The following is an 11,366-nucleotide window of genomic DNA, read 5'->3' on the forward strand; positions in this document are numbered from 1 at the left end:
GCTTTCCCTACCAGCACTTAAACAAAAAGGAAAGTGAAGAAGTTGAGTCAATCCTCAGGAAAGCTGATAAGACAGCTAGCTCTAGGTCTGACCACAAGAACGGTAACCACAAAACTACTAGACCTCGGCATAACAAGTACCTATAATGAACGCTGGGAGGTGCAGCTCGCCTCTCAAAAGATAAGATTTTACAGCGTACCACGGCAGGATGAACCCTCCCCCAGAGACTAGGCCACCAGGACAGCATGCGAGATCGAACGTACGGTAGACATATCGGACGAGATCAGGTCTACGTTCAAGGTGGCTCCTATCCCTATAGCACATGCATTCTGTCGGTCCTCAGGGTATGTGCAGAGTCAGGGTGGAACCTATAGCCACGATCTACCATAACAGAAAGGACAGCGTGTACGTAGACGCTGCTGCATACGTGAATGGGATGGACGCAGTAGTGACGATGATCGACTACAAACTAATTGATAAGATCAGCGCATCGCTGAAGAACTGCACCGTGTCTGAAGTCGAGGATGGCGCTGTCGCTCTAGCGGTTGCTGAAGGTAACAGGCCCGGGCGTTCGCTAGTAATTATCAGTTACACAGGACGCCTGCCAGGGATTCACTAATGATGGGGTAGGCAGGAAAGAAGCGAGAACCTTAAAGGCTGTTAGCGAAAGTAAAGAAGAACACCTGATAATTTGGGCCACGCGGCTTTAGGACATTGGCGGGAATCTCGTGGCCGACCTTGTAGCTCGAGGCTACGCCAGCTAATAGAGATCAGAATCTAGAGCTACAGGGGCGGTGACCCGTACCTACGGGGGCCTTTTTAACACTTATGGGGAACTAGAAGATACGTGAATATAAGATACGTGCATATCTTAGCAAATATTGTTGTCACAATATCTACAAGTATTCCACAGCTGCCTTAGTTCTCCACAACAAAAGTAGAAAGTTACCTATGAAGAAAGCGATCAGGCAAGGAGACACAATCTCTCCAATGCTATTCACTGCATGCTTAGAAGTAATTCAATGCTCTTAGACTGGGAAGGCTTAGGAGTGAGGATCAACGGCGAATATCTCAGCAACCTTCGGTTTGCAGATGACATTGTCCTATTCGAGCAACAATGGAGACGAATTGCAGCAAATAATTGAGGACCTTAATCGAGAAAGTGTAAGAATTGAGTTGAAGATGAATTTGCACAAGACAAAGATAATGCTGAATAGCCGGGCAAGGGAACAAGAATTCGGGATCGCCAGTCAGCCTCTAGAGTCGGTAAAGGAGTACGTTTATCTACGTTAATTACTCACAGGGAACCTGATCATGAGAAAGAAATTCACAGACGAATAAAATTGTGTTGGAGTGCATACGGCAGACATTGCCAAATCCTGACTGGGAGCTTACCACTGTCGTTGAAAAGAAAAGTGTACAATCATTGCATTCTACCGGTGCTAACATATGGGGCAGAATCTTGGAGGTTAACAAAGAAGCTCGAGAACAAGTTAAGGACCGCACAAAGAGCAATCGAACGAAAAATCTTAGGACTAACGTTGAGAGACAGGAAGAGAGCGGTGTGGATCAGATAACAAGCGGGGATAGCCGATATTCTAGTTGACATTAAGCGGAAGAAATGGAGCTGGGCAGGCCATGTAATGCGTAGGATGGATAACCGATGGACCGTTATGGTTACAGAATGGATACCAAGAGAAGGCAAGCGCAGTCGAGGTCGGCAGAAAACCAGATGGGATGATGAAGTTAGGAAATTTGCAGGCGCAAGTTGGCATACGCTAGCGCAAAACAGCGGTAATTAGAGATCGCAGGGAGAGGCCTTCGTCCTGCAGTGGACATAAAATATAGGCTGATGATGCTGATGATTCCCGCGCCACAAAAAATTTACAGGCAGCAGTCGGTATGCTGAAGGCTGCTACAAACAAATTCATATCCATGTCTACATATTTACAATAACATACCTCCAACCATACACAGAGAAATTAGTCCCTGGTGTGGTGAGAAACCCACGCTATACCATACAACATGGGGATGTCAGAATATAAAGGCAGTACCCATCGTGCACAACGCCACGCCAGTCCAGTGAGAGACTGCGCAGTCCAGCTGGGAACCGCATGACCAGATTTGGCTGGTTGAACACCCTAGACAGGCAGCTAAGGCCGCGGAAGTTCTGGACAGAGGACCCACCACAGGTGCTCTGCAGACACCAGGCTGCGCAGTCGAGCTGGGAACCGGATGACCAGATTTGACTGGTTGAACGCCCCACACAGGCAGCTAAGGCCGCGGGAGTTCTGGACAGAAACTAGGCGGTACAGTCGAGCTGGGAACAGGATGACCAGATTTGGCTGCTTGAACGCCCCAGACAGGCAGCTAACGCCGCAGGAGTTCTGGACAGAGGACCCATCACAGGCGCTCTGCAGAAACCAGGCTGCGCAGTCGAGTTGGGAACCGGATGACCAGATTTGGCTGGTTGAACGCGCCAGACAGCCAACTAAGGCCGCGGGAGTTCTGGACAGAGTTCTGGACCCACCACAGGCGCTCTGCAGAAACCCTCCTCTCAAACAAATAAACTTTATCCTCTCTCTCTCTCTGGCTCAATGAACCATTGGACGCTGTCGAATCGAAAATTCTTTAGCTACAGTGGAAGAGGCGCTGCCAAATGAAAGAACTCATGTTAAGGTGTTGACACTCACCGCGGTGACGGTCTCCAGCGGCACTTCTTCGGCTGTTCCGGCCTTGACGCAGCCGCCGTGCCCCGTTCTCTGCGGAGTAGCAGCAACAGCAGCAGCAGTCGCGACGAAGGCTTCTGCGGCGGCACGCGCTTGGCGAGCACGTCCTCGCTTGGCGCCTGTATCGCTGGTTGCCTTGCGGACGCGACCTGCAAAAGGTATCGGTGCGCGTGCGCGCAAATGTGATTGAGCGTTCGACTTGAGGTGTGATGGACACGCGTCTGGAAGTTACTTTGCCGGTTGTCACCAAAGCGCGCAGCGGGAAAGGCGGCAGCCTCTCATCACGCGTATTGGCCGTGAGGAGAAGCAAGCTTTCTAGGCAAAACTTGCTCTCTCTCTTCGGTTTCTATGTGCTCTGAAGAGCCGTCGTTGCCTGTTCGACATCAACAGACTTCTCCCCACGCTCGAATACCACGGCTTCGCAACGTTCTCTGATCTTCCCGTTTTAATAATTATGTGCGGAGACCATCGCAACTAGTTGTCAATGTCAGTTATGGCTATTACGATCATAGTCGGTGAATGACGAATCATAATGGCGAATGAGTGCACACGAGTACACACGCATACATACCGCACGTATGGACGGTTCGTATGCACACACACACACACACACACACACACACACACACACACACACACACACACACACACACACACACACACACACACACACACACACACACACACACACACACACACACACACACACACACACACACACACACACACACACACCACACACACCACACACACACACACACACACACACACACACGCAAGCACTCACATACACACGCAAGCACTCACACACACTCGCAAACATGCACACGCACGCACGCACGCACACACACATGCACACACACGCAAGCACGCATGCACGCACACACATAAACACGCACACGCACGCACGTACACACAGACAGACATACACACACACACACACACGCACGCACGCAAGGAGACGCATGCTTGCGCGCGCACACACCCACACACACAGAGAGAGATAGAGAGGCGCTCACTGTCAAGAAAAAGGGCAAGTCAGCTGCTACTATAATTTCTGTTTCGCTCAGAAAAAGTGCATTGTGTTAATTGGTGGCAATATTTATGATAAAAATTCGTCATTTCCACTTGTCAGAAATAAAAATTGAATGATTCAAAATACTTTCGCAATACGATGGCGGCACTTCACTTGATTGATTCGTCCAATAAACTATATCGCGCAGCATTGCAAGGAGCGCAGATTGATCTAGAAATGAAGGTCAGTTTATTGAAAACAAGTAGTCACAACTGGAAGTAATGGCAGTACACGTGATGGTGCCATACTTTCTTTTCCAATAATACCAGTCGTCAAGTGAGATTCCGGCGCGGTAATTACCACGTTGTCAAAATAAAATGAAAAGCAAGAATTGCGAATGGTTGTGCCCTATCCTAGTAGCGGTACTACTAATAATTATTTTATTGCGATAGCAATTATATGGACACTCCAAAGCGCATTTCTGCCGTCGGCGTCGCTGTCCCCGTGAGGTTCCGTATGACGTCAATGGCGATGAAATCGTCGCCGCGCACCGTATGCTGACCTTTTCATCGGGCGAGGAGAAAGGGCGCGCTTGGACCACTTGGACCATGCGCTATATAGAACAAACAGATCTATAACACAGCATTTAGTACTGCCTCGGACGTTGAGCAGTCTGCAGCTGGTCGTTCGACCACTCGAAAAGTGTGATTCACACTGTACGGTAAGCGGTTATATTAACCAAACTATTTTATTTGTTGGCGGAAACCTTGCCCAACAAACAAGGCAGCCGCCCAATGCATCTACAGATGACAACTTGAACGCTTGTCAAAGTAAACAGCACAACTTATTCGCCAGCAGAATGGTACCCACGTTGTTAGGATCGTCAAATGTTTCGTAACTACTCGTTGCAGCTAAACCGGAGCTTAGAATTACAGTGCTGAGAATGCTGCAGTAAGGTAACATTTGTGAAACTAATTTTCAGAAATACCTAACTGATATTAGAGGCTGATTGTAAGCTCAAACAAACGCGCACACCTCGAGCTGGGTGTCTCCATCCGCCCTAACGCCAGCAGCCGCTTAATTACTTCAGACTTAAATTCCTTTACTAGGCTTCACAGGACCTTTCCCCTCATAGAAGACGCCATTGCATGCTAAATAGACCACGGGAGAGTGAATAAATCCACCAGAAACATCCGCCGAGTGTATATCACAGCATACAACACGGGCGTTCGCCCCAGCCAGCATGCCAACTGCCCATAGATTACGCCACTGCCTGCGCAATGGCGGCACCCATGAAAAAACGGTTTATACGGCGCGCGGCGACGGCCCCTCCCTGCCCCCCCCCCCCCCCCCCCCCCCCCCACGGGCTTTCGCGCGTCCCTCGCGCCGTATGCTGTGAAACGGCGCGAGGGACGCGCGCTTTCACGGGGAGCGAACTCACGGCGGAGAGCAAACGCGCGTTCTTCGCCGGGCTCCATGAAGGGCTGCAGAATTAAGCGTCTCTTTCCTCCTTTACTAGGGAGCCTACGTGCAACGCCGCTTTAGGGTGGTGACAACACCAAGATTTTGACCGCTATTTACCGCCAAATTTGGTGGGTAGCCATTTTGGTCCCCAGTCTTCCTGCCTTTTTTTGTCACGCTCTGATGTACTCATGTTGGCACGTGATCTATTAAATTTCTTTTATTTAGTTTTGCGCAAATGCGCACAAGAAACCTGTAGTACATCTTTATTATACTAGTTCCCTTTTCCTTTTATTTTAACACATCAAACTTACTTTTCTATTGCATGTCGTGCGACACATGTAAAGCAACAAGTTATTAGGCACGATGGCATGATCGTGGTAGCATTATCTCACGCCAAGGATGTGAACTGCATTAAGCATTCTCGTTGCCTTCCAGTTGTACGAATATATAAAGGGTGCTTTTCAAAGTGTGCTGTAACAAAGAAACTCCTTACTGGTCTGTTTAACTAAAACTTAGACGTGCCGTGTACGGCGCTCAGACATTTGTCTCTGGTTGCTGAGACCAAACTTTATTAAAAGAAATTAATTAATTTCACGTCACCAAGGGTTGCGGGAAATGTGGTCTGTCGGCTGGTCTTTCGCCATTTTGTGCCCCAGATTTAACCCGCCAATTTAGCTGGCGGCGGCAAGTACCCTTACAAAGGCTGTCACCACCCTAAAACGGCGTTGCATGTAGGCTCCCTGTCGTCGACAACCTTCGAGCCGCCCCCAGAGGCACCGGCAACAGTCACCAACGCCGCGCGCGTTCGAGGCGAACGCGGGCAAAACGCCGACGGCGCCGACAACAGTTCTGCGTGTTGCCGGTGCTGCTGCATGTCCAAGTTTATACAGCTGATAAAACTACTATCCTTACTCCGTATAGCTCTCTACTAAATTGCTATCGCAACTGATGCTTTGCCTTTCGGGTGAAACTTTTTATAGGATTCTTCACCTGCTGCTTGACCAGCTAACAAGCACAACATGCTTAGACAGGTCGTAATTTATCTATGTATATGCTGTATCCACAAATAAACTTTCAATTTCAATTTGAATACTCGAGCAGAGATGAAAGACAAAGCGCATTTGATTACTACCTTAAAAATTATTTCTTTTTGTTAATTGGAAACAAGCTCAATTAACATTCGGGTAATATCAGAAAAGTTAAGCACGCAGACTGCTTGGTATAGGAAGAGCCCGCCATAGCCAAGCGATTTTTCGTACACATTCAACGGCATATCCCAAATCGTGCGTCACAATGACTTTCGCGTAAGAAAAATAATGTTTTTGATTTGAAGGGAAGCACATGAATATAATACAGCCTGAGACTTTTAAAGAAATCGGCGCCTAGTCAGCGCACTAGCGGAAGAAATTGCTATAGGGTAAGTGCAAAAAAAGAAAACAAAACAACGAACAACAGAGCAAAAAATGAATCTCCACAATGACCGCGTATCCTAAGCCGCAGTCATGGTAAACCAAGTCATTACGATCGACGCAAATGAAGTAGGCATTTTGTTTTTCTTAAGCCGAGCCCATGAACTTGCAGCTACAATAACAATAGCAATAAACAAACACTCTTGGTGCCGCACACCGAAGGGTTACCAAGCGCAAGGCACTTTCGATTTCGATAGAGCGCTATCTGCATCGAAATTGTTAACCGGGATTGGATCGCTCCCGCAGCTTCTTCAGAAAAGCCAATGGCGACCAAGAAATTCGATCCCGATCAGCGTTGATCTCGATCGAAATTCCGCCGTGGGACAGACGAAAAATACAGCGCATTGGGTTCTGATACGTATTATTTTTGCTTTACTTAAAGCGAATAGAGACTCCTGTCCGGGTAAAATAAGAAAAATCAAACCGAAAAATTCTCCGGTCAGACCGATTCAGCATAGCAAAGAAATTTTCCCTACACCGCGACAGACATTACACAAAGCATGCGCCATGATCGACTCCAACGACGCTAAAATTGACGACCCTATTTGAATAAAAATGAAAATCAAAACTGCATTGTGCTTCGGAAAAACCAATAATATTTAGCACACTAGCCCCAAATAAAGCTCTTCAGCGCTCCGCGATGATCTCTAAAGGAGAGTCGAACAAGACGAATTAACAAAGAAACCAAACAAACATACAAACAAAGAAAACAACACAAAACATCACGTTCCACGCCGTCCGGGAAGATGGTTGCCCCATAATGGCGAGATCTGCCATTACGATCCGCGAATCCGATACGGAATGCTTCTTTCGCACACCGAGCGTGTCCGCGAGCACGCACGCGCGGCGCCACAAACAAACAAAACAACGAACAATCAACAAGCTGGGTGGGACCCGTAAACATTTACCAAATGTTACCAAGCGCGCGCCGATTACCCGCGCGAACCGTCATCTCTTCCCGGCAAAGAAGGATAAGGCTTAGCAAGCGCCAAGCGGCCGACATGGCGAAGACACTTACCACGAGGCTTAGCAGAGGACCAACGTCCGCAGTTCTTGCGGCGCCGACGGCCCGCGGTCGCGGGTGGCTCTACCTCAATGTTGTCCCCGGCCAACGTCACCTGGGCGATGTCGAAAATCTGATCGTCTATGATGTCGCCCATAGCGGCCCCAGTGCTTGCAATATGGTCGTGGAGGAAGCGATCCGCTTTGACTTGAACAAGGGCGGGGGACAGTTCATGGAAGGAGCTCACAGCTCACCTGGCTCTCATTAGAGCGACCAAGCTAAAGTGACGTCTTCTGGAACGTCAGGCCGCAGAAGACGTATCTTTCCCTTTCCCTCTAGCGCACAGCTTGAACCCGTGCCTCTCTCTCTCCACAATCACTCTCTCTGCACTGCCTTCCGCAGTGTCGTGGCGTAGATGAAGCTCAGCTGCCCGCTCTCTCGTGCAGGCTGCAAAGCGGCGTTCGTTACAGTTGAGAACATTTGCGTTCGAACGCGAGCGTTCCCCGACTGCCTCCGCTGCCGAGCGTTGCCATGGTAGCGGAACGTTTTGGTTGTTTTTGCTTTCTACGGAACGCTGACATCTTTCGCATTGCTTTGGCTTGTCCATCTGGACGCGAGAATAATGAACCTTCCACCGGTGGTCGCGATCACGATCGTCGTTGCGCCTTGAAGGAAGGAATTTTTAAACGAGAGACGCGACTGCGTGTTACACCGTAGCCTCGAAAGATTCTGCCCATTCTTCAAGTAGCATAAGTCTCTCATTGAGAGCGTGCAATGTGTGTCATCAGAATAATTTAAAACGGGTAAAAAATAAATAAATGAAATAGTGTTTGGAACGCTACCACTGTTATTTGCTTCGTCAAAAACTTTCACGCTCCGCGAATTCTTACCAATGGCTAAACAATTCAAGTTTTTAGTTACAGTAAATCTGGAGCATGTAAGGGATAATGCACTGACGAATTTCGAAGTGTGTGAGGTAATTAGGTGCTGAATAAACATTGCTAAGTTCTCGTTTTTCTGCCTTTGCAGGCTTCATATGAAACGCTTATCAATTTTCCGCTATTACCCGAAGAAAAAAATGTGGCAGCAATAACATATTTTGACAGAGTGTGGGTGATAAAATGTGTGACGCGTTAGTGGAAGTCAGAAGTGAGTAGGCTAATAACGTGCTTTGGAAATCATCATTGAATACTTATATTCTCTCGATTTTCGTGCCTTATGGGAGACCCATAGATGTTTTTTTTTTCAGTGTCCTCTGTGAACTGAGCTGAGAATGTTGTTTAGTTCTTTTTTGAAAATGGGGAGAGTCTTGTGGCTGATGTAAGGTAAAAGCCTACTAAACTCTAGCATATCTGCAACCGTCGTATAAAATCACTTATACAATCGTTCCAGTGCTTTAAAGCTTATCATACGAACTAAATGCGTCACAAAATAGAAATTTTAAGTAAATAGAGTACTCTTTAGGTTTTGGCATGCAAGCAAAGCTTTAAGGGCGTGAGATAAATACGGACTCTGAAGGAAGTTTTTAGAAAAGTGCTCGATAGCGTTATACGGCAGTTTTTGAAATGTTTTCCAGTGTACTTGAACAACTGTTGACGACGCAAAATTCAAAACAAGCGAAGATGGAGGCTACCTCACAGGAGATGTATCGAGAAAGTTTAACATTTCTGGCTCAATTACGAGCGTTCAGAACAGTTACCGAGCTGCTGGCGTACCGTTGCAGGATTTCAGAAATGCTGCATGCAACCTTAGGTGCGGTTGCAGCAAGTGAAATAATGTTGCGACGCGCAATATGTGTCGTTAGAACAGTAGGTGGTGTCCAGGTTCACCTCCCACCGCCGGTTACAGGAACGGATCTCGAAGGCTTAGGTTTTGTGGGCTACCAGCGCTGAAACTGATTGTGGAGGTAGAAATCACCATGGTCACCATGTTTCTGATAACTTCTGTTCAAAATAGCTTAGGAAAAACAAACGAACTTTGTTGAAACACTACCATTGTTTCTGTCGAGCTTTATCATGTCTCTCGCGTTCTTATCGGTGGCTTTGCGTTTTAAAATTAGGATGTTATCGCCGAATATGACGCAGGCACGGCTTTCGTCAATACAGCGACGCTATTATTTCGAATATAAATGCACGAAAACATTATATGTGTGTTTTCAGGGTGTCCCGGAATAACTGGAATGGTGGTTATATTTGGAGGAAATTGTGCCATTCCAGGGGTGATGCTGAGGCAAATTTTGAAGTGCGTGTGAATAATTAGTGGCCGCGTGAAAATTGTTAACCCCTCATTTTCTTTCTCGGTTTACGCCCGTGTTCGGAAGTGCGCCTTAACTTGATGACCATCCTTGACTCGGTCAAAACAACGCGTGACGTGAACGTGCCGAAGAAAACGCGGCGAGCGTCTTTGTGCACGTTCGCACTTAGGATTAAATCAAGCATGGGTATGCTTCAATATGGGGATTAGCGGCGATATGTGAAACGTTAAGTTTTCGCACCACCTAGAAGTTACCAAAAGTGAGCAGATTTGGATAAAGCAATATCGTGGACCATGTAAATTAATTACAGCATTTGCGGAGAATTGCTTATGCAGTCGTTATACGAACCGCTTAGGAAGTTAGTCTTATGTCCTGGAAGAACTCAACGTGATAAGACGTTGGCATCTCGGGTGAATACGGGGAACCTTACGAGTTATGTGCTAGCAATGTTTCAAGAGCAGCAGTTGATACGGGTTGAGGAAAGAAAATAAAAAAGTGTTGTTTGTAGAATTAAGATATCGTGTTTGTTAATAGGAGTTTGAAATATAGCCTCAGTTTTTTATTTGTTTTTTCAATTCCTAGCTATTCTTCACGAAACATTGACAGAAAAAAAAAAACATTGAACGCTAAGTAAGAAGACAGCCCCCGAAGTCAATATATTTAACTTTTTGGTTTCAGTGCAACACATCAATCAAATTCATGAAGTGTACTGGATAGAGAGAGCGAGATTTCTCCGTTCGCATGTTTTCATAGGAGCTCCCGTGGCAAAACTTCATGTTGAATGTGCGAAGGCTGTACGTCGTTCTTACCTATTACGTTTTTAGTGCTCATTTATCATCACAAAAAAAGTTGGTATAGCACAGCTTGAAGCGTTCCAAGACGTTATGCGCATGCCCTTTCACCGAGCTTATGATTGTAGGGAAACTAAACGGCGTTCATCGTTTAAAACAAATGCACACCTGTAGCACGTCGAGAATTCCGCGACTACGCTCGCTGCGGACCGTTGCCATGGTAACGAAGCGTTGTGGTTGTTTTCGCTTTTTATGGAACGCTAGCCTCTTTCGAATTGTATTGTCTTGTCCATCTGAACGCGGAAACTATGAACCTTTCGCCAGCCGGCCCAATTATCATGGTGGACATTACGAACGCCGTCTCGTCTTGAAGGGTATTCGTTTGAAGTGCACTCGAAAGAAGCATCGTAGCTAGCCAGGGTAGCCTGAAAAATTCATCCCGGTTGTTGAGTAGCATGTGTCTCCCGCTAAGGGACGTGCAACGTGTGTTTTCAGAAGAAAAAAAAGAAAATGGCTGCGGCTTAGCTCAGCTAACCCTGGATATGCAAAGCGAAAGCTTAGTTTAGCATGGTTAAATCTTGGTTTCACTTGGTTAAAATTTTATTTAGCTGTAATCATTATACGTAGGCATACACTAATCA

At 46.9% G+C, this 11,366-nt stretch overlaps 1 protein-coding gene across 3 annotated transcripts in view; it reads right to left on the reverse strand.

Annotated features, from left to right (window-relative positions):
* The window catches only part of LOC125941363 (uncharacterized), a 102,430-nt gene extending 94,481 nt beyond the window's left edge, over window positions 1-7,949 (reverse strand). For all 3 annotated transcript variants that reach the window (XM_049658430.1, XM_049658429.1, XM_049658431.1), the window contains exons 1-2: window positions 7,696-7,949; window positions 2,694-2,878 (exon numbers count right to left, since the gene is read on the reverse strand). In XM_049658430.1, the coding sequence (XP_049514387.1) occupies window positions 2,694-2,878; window positions 7,696-7,837 (327 nt within the window). In that variant the 5' untranslated portion in view covers window positions 7,838-7,949. The remainder of the gene's footprint in view (window positions 1-2,693; window positions 2,879-7,695) is intronic.
* Between the last annotated feature and the right edge of the window lie 3,417 nt (window positions 7,950-11,366).

The sequence above is a fragment of the Dermacentor silvarum genome, chromosome 11 (genome assembly GCF_013339745.2).
Source record: "Dermacentor silvarum isolate Dsil-2018 chromosome 11, BIME_Dsil_1.4, whole genome shotgun sequence".
Classification (NCBI taxonomy): Eukaryota; Metazoa; Arthropoda; class Arachnida; order Ixodida; family Ixodidae; genus Dermacentor; species Dermacentor silvarum.